Source organism: Myotis myotis, unplaced genomic scaffold (assembly GCF_014108235.1).
Source record: "Myotis myotis isolate mMyoMyo1 unplaced genomic scaffold, mMyoMyo1.p scaffold_m19_p_1, whole genome shotgun sequence".
NCBI classification, from domain to species: domain Eukaryota; kingdom Metazoa; phylum Chordata; class Mammalia; order Chiroptera; family Vespertilionidae; genus Myotis; species Myotis myotis.
Window position 1 is genome coordinate 217152052 of NW_023416313.1, and position 21587 is coordinate 217173638.

The following is a 21587-nucleotide window of genomic DNA, read 5'->3' on the forward strand; positions in this document are numbered from 1 at the left end:
TAGTGTCCCTCCCAAAATATACACACTTTAACAGCTGATAAAACTCACTTAATTTTCACTCCTTTTTAGGTTTAACTGATTTGAAATAACGGGTGAAGCCAGACTAAGCTTTGAACAAAGAAAATTTATCCCCTAGACTTTTTTATGGGACACATAAAAGCTAAAGTTTACGGTGCAAAACTGACAACAGTTGACGCATTGAGAGCGCACAAATAGCGAACGAAATGATTCTTTAGCAGTACTTTTTTTTTCTTAATTGATTTTTTACAGAGAGGAAGGGAGAGGGATAGAGAGTTAGAAACATCGATGAGAGAGAAACATCGATCAATTGCCTCCTGCACACTCCATACTGGGGATGTGCCCGCAACCAAGGTACATGCCCTTGACCGGAATCAAACCTGCGACCCTTGAGTCCACAGGCCGACACTCTATCACTAAGCCAAACCGGTCAGGGCCGAAATGATTCTTGACGTTTGTGATGCCGTTGCTTCGCGTTATCAGCAGTGCCTGGACCAGAGTGGGCATCAGTTTGAAAACAGGTGTTGACCAAAACAGTTATTCATTTCTTCAGATTCTTTTACATTTTGAAAATGAACTGTGTGTCAATATAACTGATGTTATAATCCTTCAAAGTGTGTATACAATTTCTGGGGCCACCCTATATTTGTCTCACCCCTTCCCTTGTTCTGAAGCAGGTTAATCTTGACTTGTCCTCCCAACAGGAAGTCTCCCCATGGGAACATTTAGTGAGAGCAGAAATATTTATGGAGCATTTACCTCACGGTCAGACCCTGGGGAGCTTTGGTTCCAGTGTGTGAATTATAAGCCACCATTCTCAGGACGGAAGGGAATATCCCAGGGGCTGGAGTGTTCTGAGATAAGCTACTGGGAAGGGAAACTGGCCCGAGGACATCTGGCTCAGTATTGGGGTGCAGGGGATGAGCCGAGTGTGAGTGGGGCTCTGGCTGGGGTTTCTGCGCATAGAGGTAGGGATGCCTGTATCCCCTTCCAGGCATCCCTACCTCACGCCCTATCCCCATCCCCAGGTTAGGGCAACCACTCGCCTGACTCATAACAGCAGGGGTTCATTTTATAAGGGCAGCTTTCGAAGGTAAGAGTCCACAGACACCCACAAGTGTGGTGTCATCGGCTGCACGGAATAGCAAACGTGTTCTGAGCCCTTGCTGTGTGCTGGGCCATCTCCCACACCTTTGCACAGACCCTCAGGCACCAGCCTCTGGAGGATTCTGAAAGGAAGGGACTAACAGGGGGTCTGTCTTACAGATAGGAAACCCCGGCACAGCCAGTTAAGAACCTTGCCCTTAGCAAGCGGCGGAGGCCCACTTGCCCACATGGCCTCTGCCTGGCGGTGGAGGGCACCGGTCCTTGGAGGTGCCGTATGGTCCCTGAGAAAGCAGGATGACCAGAAGCAATTGTGAATTTAGGAATTGGGTTACGAAACTATAAATGCAGCCAAAAACAAGGGTCTACACCAGCCATGGGCAAACTACGGCCTGCGGGCCGGATCCGGCCCGTTTGAAATGACTAAAACTATTGAAAAAAAAGACCGTACCCTTTTATGTAATGATGTTTACTTTGAATTTATATTAGTTCACACAAACACTCCATCCATGCTTTTGTTCCGGCCCTCCGGTCCAGTTTAAGAACCCATTGTGGCCCTCGAGTCAGAAAGTTTGCCCACCCCTGGTCTACACACTCCTGACGCTTTCACACGTGGGAGGCATGTTCATTTCGTGTTCACTCAATGCACATGGGTTGGAGCATCTCTTAGGCCAGGGGTGGGGAGCCTCTTTTCTGCCAAGGGCCATGTGGATATTTATAGCATCAATCGAGGGCCATAAAGAATTATCCACTGAAAAGTTAGCCTGCTGTATTTGGTGCAACATTTAATTAACTAGCCCCTAGTGCCTTGGCGGGGCCTGACCAGATGATTTCGAGGGTCTTACACACCTGCAGGCAGGATGTTCCCCACCCCTGTCTTAGGCAAACTCTGAGTTCTGCCCTCAGATGGAGAATCGCCTCTCTGGTCCGGTCCTTTCACATACAGAGACGGAGACCAGGTCTCAGACAGTGGAAGTGACTCGCCACAGGTCACCCATTCAACAGGTATCAGGGCTGGGACTCAGACCCCAGTGCGTGGACTTCCTGTACGGTGCTCTTTCCATTCTGCCCTGCTCCCCCATTAATCAGCTTCTCTATGCACATGTTTCATAGAAACTCACAGTTGAGTTGAATACAGAGCCTCTGTTGGGTCTCAGGCTGGGATCCCAAGCTGCCCGCCCACCTCCCCTCCCTAGCTGTGGAATCGGGGTGAGACCCCTCAGCAGAGCTCCGTGGCCCGATTACTCTCTCCGCCCAGGGAGCTGCTGCTAACAGCCAACATTTTCCATGCCCAGCGTGAGGCCTGCCCCTTTCCCAGTCATCTCTGGGACCAGGTAATTCCCTTCCTTCATTTAGGCTCTTACCCGAACACATTTATAGCCGGTGTCCCGGGAGCCCGCTGGAGCTGCCTTGGTTGTTTGTATGAGGCAGAAGCCGGTCCCTGAAGCTCATGGGTTTCCTGAGCACTTGGTCGGTGGTGAAGGAGGAGGAGGAGCAGAGGGGAGGAGAAATCCATTCCGCCCGCTGTTGCTTTTCAGAGTTGCCTCTAGCTCAGACTGCTTGGTGCCCTGGGGTTATGCGCCTCCATTCTGGCACCAGCAATTATTGAGCACCTACTGTGTTTAAGGGGCACTGTCTAGACCAGTGATGGTGAACCTTCTGAGCTCGGCGTGTCAGCATTTTGAAAAACCCTCACTTAACTCTGGTGCCGTGTCACATATAGACATTTTTTGATATTTGCAACCATAGGAAAACAAAGACTTCTATTTTTGATATTTATTTTATGTATTTAAATGCCATTTAACAAAGAAAAATCAACCAAAAAAATGAGTTCGCGTGTCACCTCTGACACGCGTGTCATAGGTTCGCCATCACTGACTGGTCTAGAGATAAATGAGGTAGATGCAGATGCTCTTAGACAAGGCCATTTGTCAGACAGCCCTCGAAGGTGGGCACTTTGTCCCGTGATTCCACGGGCAAGGCCTCTGCCCTCCGGGGCTCCATCCTAACAGCAGCCGGATAACTGAGGACTTGGGTTGCAGGTCACAAGAGCCGGCCTGGACGGGCCTGAGCAAGTGATGGGAAACGGTTTGCTCCTGAACTGGGAGGTCCAGGGTGGGCAGTAGGTATGGCTGCCTCCAGGGGTCGCCAGTGGCATCAGAATCGGCTCAGCTCTCTTTCATGCTGGCTTCCAGAAAGTCAGGGCTTGCGTGTGACCACGTTTGGGCTTAGCAGAAAGAAACGTCTCCTTCCTCCAAAGTCCTGGGGCTGACTCTTTGGACCATTCACTGTCTCTGAACCAACCCTGTGGCCCTGGGGAGGAACCAGCCCCACTCAAACCATACAGACCAGAACAGGGGAGGGTGTTGCCCGAGGAGGGCCAGGGCTCTAGGGTGCTGGCAGGACAAACAACAGGTATCACCTTTATCAACTGCCTGGCACCCAAGTGGCCAGCTCTGGGGTAATCCAGCTCTGACAGACTGGCCTGCATTTGGGCCAGACGCCTCTGTCCTCTGGGGCACAGGGTGTATGGACACAAGTCTTCTGACCCGTGTCATCACCTGTCATTACGTGTCATCACAGTGCCCTTGTCACCCCAGCCAGAGACCTCATGCTCCTCCCCCCTCCCTCCCCTCAGTCTTCCATCCCAGGGCTCAGGTGGCCACGGCACTCATGCCTCTGTCCCTCCCTCATCACACCTTAGCCCAGCAACCTCTACCCCAGGTCCCTGAATGACATTAACAAGAAATGCCACAGGGATAGGTTTCAGTAGAGCTTTAGTGGAATCCGAGAGAGGGAACAATTATGTCTAATTCAGAAAGGTCTCCCTCTCCCCACCATCCGGAACGACATTTCTGAAACAGGCATTGGCAAGCGACAGCCCTTGGGCCAGGTCCAGCTCACTGCCTGTGTGTAGATGGCCCACGAGCGAAACGTAGTTTCTAGGTGTTTAAACGGTTGGGGTAAACCTAGAAAGAAGAATAGTTGGTGACACATGAAGATGATGTGGAATCCGTATTTCGGTGAACACGAATAAAGTTTTATCAGCACCCACCACGCCCATTTGTTTGTTACATATGGCTGCTTTCACGCCGCAGGGCGGAGTCCAGGAGCTGCGACACAGACCATATGGCCTGCAAAACCTAAAATACTTACTCTCTGGCTCTTCACAGAAATAAGTTTGCCAATTGTTGGTTTAAAATGAGCTACTCCTGCATTCCTGAGCTCTTACATCTTCCAGGGCTCCCCGGGGTCACTGGGACACGGCACTGAGGGTCCTCCTGTCTGGCTCCATCAGTATCTCTTTCCATTGTCCCCTCCCCTGGCTCCTGGACAGCACAGAATTCCCCATCTCCTGGCTCCCTCCCACCTTCCTGCCTCAGCGTCCAGTTCTCCCTTTGCTAGAAAGCCTCTCTCCTCCTTCCTGGGGAGAAGCCAGGAAATCCTTTCGGAGCCCAGCTGTCTCGTCTCCTGCTCTTCCCCCAGTCATCCTTTCTGAGTTAGACGTAATTGTTCCCTCTCTCGGATTCCACTGGAGCTCACAGAGACCTCTCCCTGTGGCATTTGTCTTGTTACAGTCACCACCCGCTACACATCTGTCTCCCCCTCCCCGGTAGATTGCAAACTTGGCCTGATTTATCCTGATTCCTTCGCAGCTTAAATCCTCCTGGCGGGTGGTGCTTGTCCGAAGGAATGAAAGTGGGGGCTGCTGCTGTTGCAGGGATAGAGCTGCGGGTTTAGAGGAACACACCATGGGGTGTGGGGCGGCGGGCCAGGCGGCTGGCAGGAGGGAACTAGGAGGCCGAGCCAGACCGAGCAAGGAGGGGTTGTCTTTGCGCATGTTCCTGGCTAAGACGAACATGTGTCCTTGTGGAAGGACGTGGATTTGGGTTGAGTTCATGGGACTTTAAGGAGACAGTGGGGTACAGGGAAGGGGGGAGAATCAGAGAGCTTTCTGGCATGTTCCTAGCCACCCACTTTGGGTAGCGAGTTCTGTGTGCGGGGAGGATGTGTTGAACAGCAGGTGGGTCGGTAGTGACACCGGGTGTGAGCGGAGAGGGTGGGCAGGACTGAACTCCCAGGAGGCAGGCGAGGCCGGTGATAGGGTTCCGTGGACAAGGACGGCGGCCACTGTTTATCTCACCTGACTCGCAGCCCAGCATCTCTCACCCCGTGTGTCATTTTGGGGGAAGGGAGGCCGTCCTGTGCCCTGTAGGATGCTTAGCTGCATCCCGGGCCCTGCCCACAGGAGGCCAGGAACATCCCTGCCCCTTGTGACAGCCAGAACGTCTCCAGAGGTCACCTGGGCGGAAGGGGCACATGCCCCAGTGAGAACCACTTCCCCCGTGGCGGCGTCGCTCACTTCCTGTGGTGGGAGACTGGTTTCTGCATTTGGACAAATGGTCGTGGACTTGGTTGTCCCGTGTCTAATTGTATAAAAAGTGTTTAAATGCTTTGTCTCACTCTCTCCTATCACACTGTCCCCGACCACACCTTAAGCCAGCTCTAGACCCTGAAAAATCAGAGAGCATTCTGTGCTCGGGGGAAAGTCGCCGTGCACTCCGGGATCTGTGTCACATCCAGGCCCTGGGTCCGATGTCTGTGGGTCGCCTTGTGCAGTGACCTTCCCTCTGTGTGTGCCTACCCACGCGGGGGGGCGGGGCGGGCGGTGTTGGAGCCACTGAGGCAAGGGGCAAGGTGATGACTCGCCGTACTTCCCCGCTGGTCTCCTTAGGAGTTGTTTCACCCCCTGGTCATTCCCCCAAACTGCTGGCTGTGGGGCCAGAGGTCAGAGGTCAGGCTCGTGCTGGCACCTCGCTCTGCCAGGCTGTCCCTGGACGCAGGCCAGAGTCCAGGATGGCGTCTTTCCATGTGGGGGTCAACCTCGGAAGTTCGAGGCGCTTGCCTTCCGTCCTGTGGCCCAGAATGGGCTCATAAACGATGGCGGATGCGGGAGTTTAAATCCTAAGCCTTGAACTCTTGAGACGGAGAGAAATCCCCAGCACCTTTCTGGGAGACATGGTGCTTGGTGTGTGTGTGTGTGTGTGTGTGTGTGTGTGTGTGTGTGTGTGTGTGAGCGCGCGCCCGCGTGCGCATTTGGGGTTAGAATTGAGAAGGGCCAGTGATTTCTATGGCGTTGCCATTTTAACCTAAATACAAGGTGTAGTGCACGTGGTGGAGGATCCGGAGGATTGGCAGGTAAGTGGAGGGGAGCGAGGCTGGCGGGACAGGGAAGCATGCAACTGAGCTGAGAAGCACAGGGGCCGGGGTCTCGCCGGTGACCTCCCGCTCCCCTTCCTGGGAGGCAGTGGGCTGGCTGTCCGAGGTGCAGGCAGCGGCGGGAGCTGAGGCCAAAGGAACTCGCTGGACTCCCAGTCCCCTGTGCGTGGTCCGAGTCTCTGCTGCCTCACGGGTCTTCATTTTGTTGATGTTTTTGAAGAGGGAGGGAGGGTGGTCCTGAGAAGAGGTCTAAGCGGAGAAAAGGCCACAGGTGCGGGTTCCGTGAGCTCATGTGGTTCCTCTTCCATTTTACTCTGTGACTTGATGAAATCTGTTTGTAACAGCTAGTAACCCCCGCAAACCTCACAAGGCTTTGTGGAAACGAAGGAGCGAAGTAACTTTCCCCTAGCTCCCGGAGGAAAGCCAAGAATAAAATCCAGGCCCTAGTGGCTCTTTGTCGGAAATGTTTTTAACAGAAGCGTAGGGTGAGGATTAGCATAGAACTTAGACAGAATTAGGCAGACTTTTTGTCCTGATCTAAGGAAAGAGGAATTGTGTGTCCAAATTACAACTGTCAGTCACTCTCCTCCCTGCATTTGGCATCCCGTGGCCTTCTTCTCTGTGTGTCCGCCTCTCTCCTCATAGGACCCTAATCCACTATGACCCCATTTTAGCATCTGCAGAGACCTCTTGTATGAGTTGTGGCCCCTCAAAATCCATATGTTTGAAGCCCTAACCCGCAAAGTAATGGTATTTGGATATACCACTTTTAGGGAGATAATTAAGGTTAAATTGTCAGAGGTCATAGGGTGACCCCTAACCTGATAGGACTGGTGTCTTTATACAAAGAGGAAGGGACCCCAGAAGAAGGACCGGGAGGGCACAGCAAGAAGGTGGCCATCTGCAAGCCCTGAGAGAGGCCTCCCCTGCTGCCATCTCGATTTTGGACTTCCAGCTTGCAGAACTGTGAGAAAATAACTGTCTGTTGTTAAGCCCTCCCCCCCCCCCCAAGTCTGTAGTATTTTGTTACGGCAGCCCTAGCAGTCTAATATACCTTGTTACTAAATAAGGCCCTGCTCTGAGGTTCCTGGTGGACATGAATTTGGGGGGGACACCATGGAACCCATCATGGGGGCATATTTAGCTTTCTGTGGCTGGTCTTGAATTAGAAGTGGACACAAACAGTGGGGAAGCTGTGCTGCATGGCAGGTCCTGACCCTCTGGGCCAGTTGTTGTTGGGCTCTCTGGATAGGCCGTGGGCCAGAGTTCTGTTGTCCTGTGTGGTCTGGCCGTTGCCCGTTTGGGTGTTCAGGCTCTCGTCATTCTGCTGCTCACCAGCTGTGATGTTGACTAAAGCCCTTGAGCTCTCTGCACTTCAGTGTTCTTCCTCCCCTTTAACGTGGGAGGCTAAGCGGTTCTCCATGGGTGGGACCAGGATGCTCAGCGTCAGGGCAGGGAGAGAGGTGGGGACGGCAAGGATGGCGTCGGGCATGTTGCCCCAGGGATTTGGATAAGCCCATGTTCCTCCTTGGTGGAGAGCCATCGGACCACGTGGCTCCTGGGGCCTCTTCCAGCTTTCAACTCCACGGTGGTTGCTCCTGGAGAGACCGATCCTTCTGCTGGGTCTTCCAGTCCTACTTTTATTTTCCCTGTTACTTCATTTCTTTTGGAATGTGCTGAACGAGAGAGAGAGAGAGAGAGAGAGAGAGAGAGAGAGAGAGAGAGAGAGGATTTTAAACTCCTTTTCATGCTGATTAAACCAACGACTTAATCTCATTGTTTTGACTCTTGCCTGGGACAGGAGGGTGGTGGTAAAAAAGCTAGACATTCCCATTGTTGCCCATGAAAGGTGCAAAGTTCTTAAGTTATTTCACATCACAGAATGGCAGACATTTTTTTGCTCTTGGTTTCTGGCCCTTGGGTGGCTCCTACGACACGTAAGTGAAAATGATAGAAATGTGAAGTTATTTAAATTACTTCCCAGCCTTCCAGTCTAGCTTTCATAGTTTTCAGAATAAATGTCAGGGTTTAGAATGCGGGCTTATTTTTAACCAGGGTAGACAGCAAAGGGAGAATGGTATGTTTTGAGGCAATTTTATTCCTTTTTGAAGAATTCAAATCACAGTTTATATCCCCCGAAGAGCATCAGCTAATTGAAAGGTCTGCGAAAGCTGGGCATCTAATGGGAGGGCGTCTCCGTCAAGCTCTTCCACTGGGAAAGGTGGTGGTTCTGCACCGAGCAGTGAGGTGGTGGGTACACACCCCTGCATGACTCAGAACCCATAGAAGTGCACACCGCAAGGAATGAGCTTTACTGTGTGTAAGAGAGCTGGGTGGATGAATGGATAGATGGTCCTTCATTCATTCATGCATGCATATGTTCATCCATGTCCAAATAGGACGTGGTCAGTTTGATGAAATGTTTCAAGGACGTCAAGGAAGACGAGTGACAGGTTCCCGTGGGTCCATGGGTGGGTCCTGGGCTCTCAGCGGAATTGGCCTAGATTGATGCCATGTGGCCCTAGCTGGTTTGGCTCAGTGGATAGAGCGTCAGCCTGTGGACTGAAGGGTCCCGGGTTCAATTCCCGTCAAGGGCACATGCCCGGTTGCGGGCTTGATCCCCGATGGGGGGTGTGCAGGAGGCAGCCGATCAATGACTCTCTCTCATCATTGATGTTTCCATCTCTCTCTCCCTCTCCCTTCCTCTCTGAAATCAGTAAAAATATATATTTTTTTAAAAGATGCAATGTGCATTTTTCTTTTCAAGAGCATGACTTCCTGTCATGCCCTGAGCTTCCGGAAGTGCAGAGCCTGCCCCTTGGATAAAGAGGTCCTTGTTGTGCGCCTGTTGTGGGTAAAATACTCAGATGACAGAGGCCTGGCATTGGGTGGGCTCCCACCCTGGGTTCTCCTCTCCCCTGTGCCAAACCTTGCCTCCTTAGCCTCTCAGAGCCTCTATTTCTCCATCAATAAAAGGGGAATAATGATCTTCTCAGATGGACAGGACACATTGAAGGGCTTGGAAGTTTAGTAACACAGCCCTCAAACCTTGACGTGGGTGCCACTCTGTCCATGGGCTTGCCGCCTGCCCACCTCCCCAAGTCAGTGACCCCTGGCTGCTCGCCCCTCACCAGCACAGCAAGCTTCTCATTGCCTCTTGACCGTTTGTTTGTTTATCCGTTTCCCCCACCAACCCCTCAAGGCCACATCTGCAAGGCCCAGTGCCTCGCCCCGTGCCTGGCACCCAGTAAGTGCTCAAGAAACATATAGGGACGTGCACTGTTTCAGAACCAGGGTGTTTGCCATCCTGATAACCTGCTGCTTTCTGAACGCCTTGGCTTCTGTGAAAGTGAGATCACCCCCGAGGTGAGGAGCTGCCAGGTGGAGGATGTCCCGGACGCACCGGGACCTCACCCGCCTGTTCCCAGAGCGAGTGCAGCGCCTGCTGCGTGGGAACAAAGTAACGCACCTGGGGGACGAGCAGCCACGTTGGCCAAAGTATAGACCCTCAAAAGGGCGGTGCTAACTCAGGGTTCCTGGGACAGAGTGGTGTCACCACGTAACTTAGTGTGTCGACCAAAGGTCAGGAGTGCCCGAGTGGTCTCGCGGATACAGTGTTAGAGGGCTCGGTAGCTGGTGCTGGGAGGGGGATGGCAGATGCTTTTGCCCAGGGACCTGTGGTTCTCCCCCACCCCCACCCCTCGCTGTTCAGGAAGACAAGGGGTAGGAAAGACCCCTCTCCTACTCCGTGGCCCTGAACACAGTGGGGAAAAGGGGAGGCAGGTTGACAGCGGGGAGGGAGACACCTGGGAGTGAGGAGAGGGGTGTGTCCAGAACCAGGAGTGATGGAGAAGCCAGTTCTGGGCACTGAGGTCCAAAGGAAAGAATCCTGGGGCGGGGGGGAGGGGGGGGGGTTGTTCGGGGAGAGGGGTGAGGAAGGGGGAATTGGCCACTGAGCGGTTTGTAGCTTTTCCTCCCCTCCTCCCCCTGCTCCCCACCTTCACCCCATGAGAGGGGCAGTGCTGGGATCATCCCTGGCTTCCCAGGCTGGGCTCCACCTGCAGACACGCCTCTTCTCCCCCACCCCTCACCCTGGATTTCTGCGGCTTATCGGCTTAGGCCTGACCTCGAATGCTTCCTGTGCGCACCCTGTTGATTCCTCTTTGTCTCTGGTGGGGATTTGAGCAGCCAGCAGGCTCGGCGCCTCTAGACATGCAAGCATCTCGCCCTTGAACGTGGATGGGGCTTTGGATCTCAGCAAACCCCCGGAGAAGAGAAAAAAAGGTTCCTCAGGAAGCTGGGATTTAAACCCCATCAACACTGAGGTGGTAACACAGCCTGTCTTTCCTTGCCCACTCTCTTCCCCACTAAACTGGCTTTACCTTCTCTTTGGGGATCATTGCCCTTTCAAGGGAGGAGTCTGTGAGTCAAGGTCCTTACAGCCTGACTGGCTAAGTGTCGTGCAGACGTTCCCTCTCTTTTAATCCCTGCAGCAGCCTGGCCCGTGTAGGTGAGGGAATTGCCCCGAGGTGTTAAGTAACTTGCCAAGGTCATGACAGAAATAAGGAGCAGAGGCACTTCCTGAACCGTAAGTCACCTGCTTCTAGGGACCGTGTGCTGAGCCCTGCACAGGCGTCTGCAGTGGAGTTGTTGCTATTGGTGACAAGGAAGGGGGAGACAGAGTTCTGGCCATGCATGCCCCATGGCCTGCACCCCCAGCACCAGTTTCCAGGGGGTTTGACCCCCTGAACTGGGAATGCACCTGGTCCCAGTTACCAGCTGCCGCCTGGGGAGGGCAGGGTGGCCACCTGCCTGCTTGCAGCCTTTGACAGCCGGTAATGGTGACTGTTTCATTACCTCAAGTGGCCGCAGGCCGTGGCTGCAGAAATAAAGGGACAGGGAGATTAAGTGACTCAGCCAGGGTCCCAGAAGCCCGTGGGTAGTTGAGCCAGGACTCTATCCAGGTCTCCTGTCTGCCAGTGCAGGGCGGTTTCCAGTCGTGTTCGACCAGCCCCTGACCAGGGAGGGGAACACAGGGACCCCTGTGAGTCCTGGCTCAGGTGGCCGGGGGCCTTGAGCCGGTCGCTCTCCCCTCTGAGCCTCATCAGGAAAGCAGTGACGTTTTTGGCTGCAGTGCCTGCCTCACGGGGTCAGGATGTGTCCCGAAGACTTGGGTGGGCACAGAGGGCGAGGGGTCATTGGCAGCTGGCAGCGCTGCTGGTTACTCGCTGTCTTTGCTGGCAAATGAGGGCCTGAGTGGCATTTGCCCCCCTCCGCAGCCTGCAGCGTGTGCGTGGGGCTGCAGGGCCGGGCGCTGTGGCTGAAGCAGAATTCTGTTCCCAGCAAGGACAAAGCCATTTATAATCCACGTTCCCTCCCTGCCGGAGGCCAGAAGATAATGTCCTCGAAGCAACAAGGCAGCAGCATTGCTTTATTCTAATTTTCAAAGCATTCCCGGGACTGGCTAAATGACCAGCGCTCAGAACACTGGTTTGGAGAGTCAGGGGCGATCTCGAATTTTCATGGCAGAAATGTCTGTCGATCCCAGACAGTTAGTTACATCATTTCTCCTGGAAACAGTGCTCCCTCCCTGAGCCGGCAGGCCTTGGAGCGGAGCCATGCCCTTGACCTGACAGAGCAATTCCGTTGCATAAATTTGGTTACAGAAAAAAAAACAAAACACACACACACACACAAAACACCAGAAGTGAAAGAATCTATGTTTCATTAAATTGCGGCTTGTTGTACAGCGGGAGCGTTTTCTGGGTGTGTGGGGAGCAGATGTTTTCTGTGTCTTAGTGGGAGAATCTAATCTTAAAAACCAGAGAAGTTTCCGTATAAAGGAGAAACCATCGCTTTCAGAGCTTGGGGCCAAATGACGTTTACAGAGAAGGGAGTTTTTTTTTTTCCTGGGAGTTTATTTAATAAGCATTTATCAAGCGCCCGCCATGAACCAGGCCATTCTAGTTTATTTATGGGATTTCTGAAGGTAATACAAGTATTCTAATAGGACCAGCTGATACATATTGTTAGTGGTGTTAGTATTTTATCATTGTTTATTCAATTGACTTTTAAGGTCCATTGAGGACCTACTGTGTGCAGCCTGGCCGAGGCACAGAGAATGCAGTGCAGGGCAGTGTGGGTCCCTGATTTCTAGAAGCTTCCGGTCGAGCTGATGTGAGGAGGAAGGATGTTGGGGTGTGGGGTGTCTGACAGGGGACCCACAGACACAAAGTACTTATCCATTGGTCATCTCGAATGGGGGATGCAGAGGAATGATTCCTTCATTACCCAGGAGTGTTCCCAGGGCCTGAAAGGCAGACCTGGTGCTCAGACACCTTGTGAAGGGTCATGGGGTGTCAGGGATGGTACCCGAACCCCAAGTGTTTGATTTCCGGCACAGAGGGCTCCGCACCTCGCAGGCTGCCCACCACCCCAGGTGATGAGAGTGGCAGTGTCCACCCGGCAGGGACATGCTTGGGGCCAGAGGAGGGCCGACCCGTGGTGTGCGATGACCCAAGATGCTAGTGGAAGCACACCTGGCACCTGAGTGGACCTGCGGGGGCCCAGGGACCAGGGACCAGGACCAGTGCTCTCAGCCCTCCCCTCTCCCTTGCGCCACCTCGGCCTGGGTCCTGCTCTGAGACCCGCCCCTGAGCCTCAGCTCCCATTCAGCACTAACACTGCCGTGTCCTCTTGTCTTCCAGCCATTCACGAGTTCCCCACAGACCTGTTCTCCAACACGGAGCGACAGCACGGAGCCGTCCTGCTGCACATCCTCGGTGTAAGTGGCCCTCACGGGGCAGGTGCTCCCATGGCGGGGGTGGCGTGGGGGGGGCGATGCAGGTGGAGCCTGTCCGCAGAGCACAGCTGAGCCACGGCATGTCCAAGGTCATGTGCAGTCCTTGTCAGAGCCCGTGAGGGGGGCAGGTGCTGGACCCACAAAAAAACAAAGTCTGGAATGTTAGGTGACGTGATCCGTGTCACCTAGTGCGTGGCCCGAGCCAAGACAAGAATCTGGGTCACCTGGTGCCTCATTTTCTGCTTCTCTCAATGGGCGTGTGCCGGGAGCCGGTCCATCCTTGCTGTTTCAAGGGACCTGGCATATATGGCATACTGTTCTTAATATGTTTGCTCACCTTCTTTTTTTTTTTTTTTTAAATATATTTTATTGATTTTTTACAGAGTGGAAGGGAGAGAGAGATAGAGAGTTAGAAACATCGATGAGAGAGAAACATCGATCAGCTGCCTCCTGCACATCTCCTACTGGGGATATGCCCGCAACCCAGGTACATGCCCTTGACCGGAATCGAACCTGGGACCTTTCAGTCCGCAGGCCGACGCTCTATCCACTGAGCCAAACCGGTTTCGGCTTGCTCACCTTCTTGGCACTATGTGTTTTAACCAAGGTCACCTCTCTGAGAAAGGTTGTTTCCCCAGGTAGGGATTTTCCTCTGAAGTTAGGGAGGGAATAAAACCCCTTAACTAAGTGCCAGGCGGGTAATTAATCACTTTAATTATGAACAATCATGCTTAAGCTACATAATCTTTACTCCCTGGAATGGAGATAAGAAATGCCCTAACCTTTGGAATAGAGATTGATAGGATTGGAATCAACTGGTATAAATACAGATGTAACAAGACAACAGGACACAGAACCTAGACACAGAACCTACACAGAACCTAGAGACAGAAGAACTTCGCTGGAGAGAACATGGCAAAAGATCCTGGACAGAAACTGGAGACAGAACCTAGAGACAGAACCTAGCGAGAGAACATGGCAAAAGATCCTGGACAGAAACTGGCCACAGAACCTAGAGACAGAACCTAGCGAGAGAACCTGGCTAAAGAACCTAGAGACAGAACCTGGCTATAGAACCTGGATAGAACAAGGCAAGAGAACCTGACTAGAACCTGGTGACTAAACCTGACTGGAGAACCTAGACAGAACCTGGCTGAAGAACCCGGCTACAGAACCTGGCGACCGAACCTGGCTGGAGATCCTAACCAGAACTTCGCTGGAGATCCTGAACAGAACTTGGCTGGAGATCCTGGCTAGAGATCCTGGCTAGGCTGCTGATCAACTGAACGCTGTCTCCGTGTCATTCCTTCTTCGCCGACTCTGTCCACACCTTTGGGGACCCCTGGACCTGCTGGGGTTGGACCCCAGCAGGCGTGACAGCGTCTTTCCCAGGCGCGTACCTGCAAGTGAATGTAGGCCGAGTGCAGCAGGCCTTGCCTGGCACATAGTAAGTGCTCTGCGCGTGCTTGCTGCCATGATCCCCCCAAATCTACCACCTTGCAGGGCGGTAGCGTAAAACTCCGGTGCACGTCTCAAACCTCCCCTGTACTCAGACGGGCCTTGATGCCCAATGGTGGCGGGGATGTAGCCACTCAAAAAGGAATCGTGGGTTCAAACCCACGTTATGGGTGAAAGTCGCTTGTCTTGGGTAGGGGTAGGCGAACCACAGCCTGTGGCCACCGTCCGTGTTTGTACATAAAGTGTTATTGGAACACGGCCGTTCCCATGCATTTCTGTGTTACCAGTGGCTGCTTCTGCCTCTGTGGCAGAGCCGAGGAGCTGTGACAGAGACTCCATGTCCAGGGAGCCACCGGTAGTTAACTCCGGGTCCCTGGGCGGAAAGGCCTGCCAGCCCCATTGTGGTAGGAAGGTGGCCACCGGATCAGACACAGCACAGTTTCCTCTTGCTTAGGTTCCCGACCGCTCAGCACCATCTGCTTATATATTTAAACCCAACCAGATACTAGTCTTTGCAAGAGATAATTAAGAAAGTAAAAGCTGGGATTCTCACATTGGTAGCAGCCAGCAGTGGGTAATGAATGAGTGAAGTTTTAATTAACAGGATGCGCCGTTAATGGAAATGGAGGTTAGAATGAAGATCGTCGGCAGATCTCGAATGACAGGCCTGTATATGATTTCTGTAATAGAGTTATTACCTTCCTAGTTTCTCTGTTGTTGTTTTTGTTGTTTTTTCATGCACTCCCCCCCTTCTTCACTAAGAGAGTGTGAATTCAGCCCTTAGTTTTGTTGCTCTGCCGCACGCTTGGCATTGCCGTGACAAAACCTGGAACCGCAGAGCCCCTCGGGAATTTTACGGGAACCCTTTAGAGCAGGGATTGCCAGACTGTGGCTGGAGGGCTCATTCCAGCCCACCTCCTGTTTTTATAAATAAAGTTTTATTGGAACACAGGCACACCCATTCCATGGCTGTTTTACAGCAATAAAGACCTCAAAGCCTAAAGTACTTGCTGTCTGGCCCTTTAAGAAAGGGTTTACTGACCCCTTTTTTGGAGGAAGAGAAGGCCCCAGCCTTAGAGCCAGCTTCAAGTGAGGGGAGCAGTAGCCCCTCCTTGGCCCCCCTTTCTCTCCGGTGTTTCTGAGATCTCAGGGGAGTGAGAGGCTCCGGCCTCGCGGAACACCCTCTGCCTGGGAGACAATGTTGGGGGGGATTTCTGGGGGTGTCAGTTCAAGTCAAGATCCTGAGATTTGTAGTGGGGTCTCTGCCAGCTCACTCTTCCTTTATCTGCACCCCCAGTATTTGTTTCATTTTGCTTCCTCCCAAAGATAGTCAAGTCCAGGGACGGCCACACCTGGACGGCAGTGGACACCTGCCCCGGATGCCTCGGCCACAGCTGCCGTGTCTCCTGTTTATTTTATTGGTCGTAGTCAGTAACTGTGAGGTTGTCGGAGTGTCACGCTGTTGTGGGTGGAGCAGCTCGGCCGGCCCCCCTTTGCACACAGGGTACTCACATTGCGTTTTCTTCTCGGAGAGAAGTGGCTCCCCCCAGTGCTGAGGGTAAAGTCTCGCCTCTTTTCTGTGAGTCCTCATCCTTGCCTCTCCCTCCAGCCTCCCCTCCTCCATTTCCCACCTCACTCTCACTGTGTTCTACCTGCGCCAGGGACCTTGCAGTTCCTCACATGCACTGAGCGCACGCCTGCCTCAGGACCTTTGCACGTCCTCTTCCCAGGCAGTAAGAGATACTGTATTTGCCCACTTGTTTGTCCCCCATGAAGCTAAGTGACAAGAGGCAGAGGCTTTTATTGGTGTCCTCACTGGGCACCCCTGATGCTGAGCACAGGGCCTGGCACCGAGGTGAGCTCAGTAGAGCTGCGTTGGGTGGACAGGGCAGGTGAGGGGTGCTGGATGGAAAGCCATTCTGAAGCGACTGATCTCTTCTCACTCTGTCATTAAACAGATGCAGACACTGAGACCTAGAGACGTAACTTGCCACGTAACTCACATGGCAAATAAGTGTGGGCATCGGCATTAGAATCCAGACCCTCTGTCCCATGAACCTCTCATTGTCAGTGACTTGTGCCAACGTCAGGTGGCACCCCGGGAAATGCCAGATCTCAAGAAACGGTGCCTCCACTAAAACTAGAGGAAAATCAGGATTATTATTTTTAAATTCTTAAAATGGTGATTTTAAAACATTTTGATTGATTTCAGAGAGGAAGGGAGGCGGGGAGAGAGAGATAGAAACATCAGTGATGAGGATCGAGCCCGCAACCCGGGCATGTGCCCTGACGGGAATCAAACCATGACCTCCTGGTTCATAGATCAGTGCTCCACCACTGAGCCTTCCCAGCCAGGCTCAAAATGGTGATTTTAAATGCTTTTCCTCAAAGTTTGGGTGTTGCCTTTTGAGGGCATACACTGCTGGGAGAGCTGCTGCTTTAAGGCGAGAGGACCGAGCACAAGGCCAGGTGGCCTGGGTTTCAGTCCCCTCTGGGCCTCAGTTTCCCGTTTTGTCAGGGCGGGGATTGAGGGAGTGGAGTCAGTCTGTGTGGTGCCAGAACTTTCCTCTAGGCCTGCCTGTGTGCCCCACCTCTGCCCGCAGGCTGGTTTGGGTGTGATGGATGCCCGGCCGTGCCTTCTCGGTGGCAGGTGCCCTCGCTGACTCTCTCTGTCCCGCTTCCACCGCAGGCTCTATACATGTTCTACGCCCTGGCCATCGTGTGCGATGACTTCTTCGTTCCGTCTCTGGAAAAGATCTGCGAGGTGCGTGGGAGAGACTTGGGACCTGCGGTGAAGTCTGGGAGGGGCTGGGGGTGATTGTGGCACGTCGGTGCCTGGCCGAGGGGGACTGGGAGCGCCTGGCAGTGCAGCCTGGCAGGCCGGTCACTCGGTGTCACCATGGCGAAGTCTCACTCTGAAACACCCAGATTAGAGTTTGCGGGCAGCCAGCATCCTTTCCCAGACTTGGCAGGAGAACGTGCTCCCAGCGCGTAACCGCTACCCAGCATGTCTGGCTCCAAGGCAGGCAGGCCCGCTGGCTGCCGCAGTTATGCCAAACCTGGTTAGTTAGGGAGCATTTGCCATAACCAGGTGTCAGAGGCTTGTACCAGGTGGGGATCTGTGTCCCAGGGGAGGAGGCAGAGCTGCAAGGGCAGGGAACACCCTCTGTTCCAACCTCAGCAGGGTGACATTTCCTCCTTTTAATTTCGTTAAGTTTCCACTTCCTTCTTCCTACCCGTATACAAGACCCAGTCTGTTTCTATCCTGCCTTAGTCTTGGCTTCCAGTCAAGGAAGGAAAAGCACCTACTGTGTGCAGACTGCTCAGGGCTTTGCCACACTTTACCCGTGCGAAATCTCCCAGCTGTTTGAGGCCATATTGGGGTGACTTTTACAGCTGGGGACATGGATTGTTAGCGGCAGGCACTTCGGTACTTTACCTGGGTGCTGAGCAAAGATCAGGACTGGCTACTTGACCTGGGTCCCCTAAATAATGAGTGACCTGGATAAGTATGCAAAGGCTTTGTCTCACCTGCCCTGGCCCCCTCCGAGGGAGCCACGTGCTCACCTCCAGATGGGGGAGGGGTGGGATTCTGGATTGAGGGCCCTGTAGAGCGGCTGAGGGCCTGTGCTCTGGTCCAGGGAGGAGATGATGCCAGGGGAGGAGCTGACTCCACGCTCTCCCTGGCTGCCCAGGTGTCCAGTCAGTGCATCCCCTGCCCCCACGTCACAGCCTGAGGGTCTGCGGTCATTTCTGTTTCAGAAACTCCATCTGAGTGAAGATGTGGCTGGAGCCACCTTCATGGCTGCGGGAAGCTCAACGCCTGAGCTGTTTGCTTCTGTCATTGGTAAGAAATCCCACCAGCCAGAGACACAGGATCTGGAGAGAGCCCAGGTTTGGTGCCCTGACAAGTCAAGGCATTTGTCAGCTCTGGGCCTCAGTTTTTCTCATCTGTAAAATGGGAGAGCTGGAGAGACAGGGAGTACATTAGTGGTTCCCTGGGGTGGAACCACTAATGGGTGGAGCAGGGGTGCTAATGGGTACAGGGTTTCCTTTTGGGGCGATGAAAACGTTCCCAAATTAGGTTGTGGTGATGGTTGCACAATTCTGTGACTATACTGCAAAACACTGAATTGATACTTTAACCCTTTGTGGTCGTATTAAATTTGGACATGGGTGTCGTACTGGTCGGAATTAATTTCCATTGAAAGAGCAGTGATACATAACATGCAAGATTATGAAGGATAAACAAGATTTATTAATTCTTTTTTTGGAACTACGTCACTACTAGTAGAATCACTACAAACGTTATCACTTTCTACGTCAGAGTCAGTATTCAAGGTGCCAAAGTAAAACTCTTCATCGTTACTTTCAGATTCGCAGTACACTTCTTTTGGTAACTTTCTTTTTGCCATTTTGGAGTATTATTTTGAAATATCTTAACAAGCGAGAATGCCTAATTACAGTTAAACGTAATTTGTAAAGCTTTATTTGAAATTCTGCGAAGTATCTCCGAAGCTTGTCGATTTCTTCACTCTCAAAAGGCGACTGACTCGCCACGGTGTTTTGCATGGCGAGTGTGGAACGACCGCGTTTGTTTATATTGAGTTTCTATATCTCCAATTTGTCGGGGCAGTGTTTTGGTTCGTGACAAGGTCGCTTTACACTTAAGAGCTTTCAGAGAAATTATGAACTGATACATGAATGAATAGAGTTAAGATTCGTACGGTTCCTTGCTGTGGTAGCTGAGAGCAGACATACGACCGGAACGGTAAAAAAGCTTTGGTGGCTGAGAGTAGACAAACGACCGCAAAGGGTTAAATGGGTGAATTTATGGCATGTGAATTATGTCTTAAATAAGCTGCTCGAGAAAATGGAAGAATTAGAGTAGCTGGCCTTTCAGGGCATCGCGGGTGTTCTGTTTGGTAGTGAGAACAACTCCCCCAGTTTGGGAGGGGAAGTAGTCAGGGGGACACAGACCTTGCAGCCAGCCTGGGTGTGCGGACGGGGCAGGCCTGGCCTTGCAGGCGAGGATTCGTGCCTTTCCCTTGCAGGCGTGTTCATCACCCACGGAGACGTCGGGGTTGGGACCATCGTGGGCTCTGCCGTGTTCAACATCCTGTGTATCATCGGCGTTTGTGGATTATTCGCGGGGCAGGTCAGTGGTTTCTCTCCCCTCGGGAAGTGACGTGAGGGACAGCAGTGGGGAGACCCAAGGCCCAGCCTTGGCCATGGCCCTGACCCCCGAGGCTTTGAGCGTGCCTGTCTCCTCCTGCCCCGAGCTGGATTCGGGAAGTGTTTGGGGCCCTGGGCCTCCCGGCAGGGAACATGGAACTGGCCTGTCCGTAATACCCACCTGCATCTTCCTGATGCTCAGGCCACGGGAGGCGGGTGGGGGTGGTGCGGTTAGACTTGACCTCAGAGCATTGAGCTCATGGGTAGGCCCTGCTTGGCCGAGGGAGGCAGAGGAGGGTAGCCAGTTACCACCAGGAGGTTCCAGCATTGGGAGGAGCCAGTGCCTCTGGCCTCCGCCTCCACATAGGGCTTTGCCGTGCAGCATGAGACGTTGCTACTTGGGAGGAGCAGGGCCAGCTTTCCCTTCACTTACGAGCGTCCATTCCATGGCTCCATTCTGTCGCCAGAATCTAATGGAGAGCACAGCGCAGCCAGGCGCGTTTGTTTCGGGTGGCACAGTTAGGAGGAGCTCCGTGGGCGTGTCCCTGTGGGGCCTGGGGGGTGGGGGAAGCCCCCCCCCAGCAGCTGTCCCCGCTCCCTCCCCCATCTCTCCAGCCAATAGCCGCTGACAGCCCTTTGCGCGCAGGTGGTCCAGCTGACGTGGTGGGCCGTGTGCCGAGACTCCGTGTACTACACCCTCTCTGTCATCGTGCTCATCGCCGTGAGTGCCCCTCCCCCTGAGCTCGCAGGACCTCCCCCCATCTTTGTCCCTGGCCCTGTGACCAGAGAACCCCCAGCACCCAGTCACTGCAGTCGCTTTGACCAGTCGCCTTGCCTGTGCCGACTTGTCCCCAGAATCTCGTCCCTGACTGACCCCTCGCATCTGGAGCAAATCCAGGGGCCACCTTGAGGGCAAAAAGGCCTCAACAAAGCCAAGCACGTTGCATGGTCCACGCGGTTCCCCTCACGCATCTCCTCCGAGGCCCTGGGACCCTCACGCAGAGCCCGTTTTCTAAGGAGCCGAGTTCCTGAGGTCTCATTCACTGCAGAGCAGAGCAGAGCAGAGAGGCAGCTGGGAGCTGTCGGAGTTGGCAGCGGGGTGGGCAGCCGGGGGTGGGGGTGAGGGGGCAGAGGAGATGAAACGGATCCCTGGGGCTTGCTGGTGTGTGTGAGGGTATCCCTGTGTCCCCCCGCTCCCTCAGGGGCGAGATCACATCATGGCACATGACTGTGAAGCACATGACACACAGTCAGGCTACTGCCAAAGAGTGTGTCACCCACAGGGAAGCAATTTCAATCCAAAAGGAGTTTTCAAGGGCAGGTTGTATTCAAAGAGGGCGGATGGCGTGGTGCGCCCAGTTCTTAGGGCATGCGCCCTAGAGTGACAGTTCCCAACCTTACAAGATCCAGCGCCTACTGTGTGTGACAGTCCTATCCCTTCTGTTAGTGGTCTGTCACTGTGTGCGAAGTTCCCGCCAAACTCAGTGGCCTAAAGCAACAAGCGCTATTACTCCCGTTTCTGTGGATTGAATTCTGGAGCGGAGTCTCCTGGCTCAGGCTCCCTCACAGGTGTCGTCAGGGGTATAGTCACCTCAAAGCCCCCTCCCCACAAACCCGGGTGAGAATCCACTCTCAGAGCCGTGTTGCCCCGGGCAGCCCAGGGCTTTCAGAGTGAGGAAGGGAGGAGCCAGGATGGAAGCCAGTGTTTGTGACCTGATCCCGGGAGTGACCGCCCGTGACCACTGTTTCTTAGGGGCAAGTCCTAGGTCCAGGCCCTGTACACAAGGGGAGCGTGAGGTCAGGTGGTGGG

General features: G+C 53.5%; 1 protein-coding gene across 2 annotated transcripts in view; it reads left to right on the plus strand.

Annotated features, from left to right (window-relative positions):
• Positions 1 to 21587, plus strand: part of SLC24A4 (solute carrier family 24 member 4) — a 117697-nt gene that overhangs the window by 67068 nt on the left and 29042 nt on the right. For both annotated transcript variants that reach the window (XM_036315810.1, XM_036315799.1), the window contains exons 3-7: positions 13050 to 13126; positions 17292 to 17366; positions 18365 to 18449; positions 19657 to 19760; positions 20424 to 20498. In XM_036315810.1, the coding sequence (XP_036171703.1) occupies positions 13050 to 13126; positions 17292 to 17366; positions 18365 to 18449; positions 19657 to 19760; positions 20424 to 20498 (416 nt within the window). The remainder of the gene's footprint in view (positions 1 to 13049; positions 13127 to 17291; positions 17367 to 18364; positions 18450 to 19656; positions 19761 to 20423; positions 20499 to 21587) is intronic.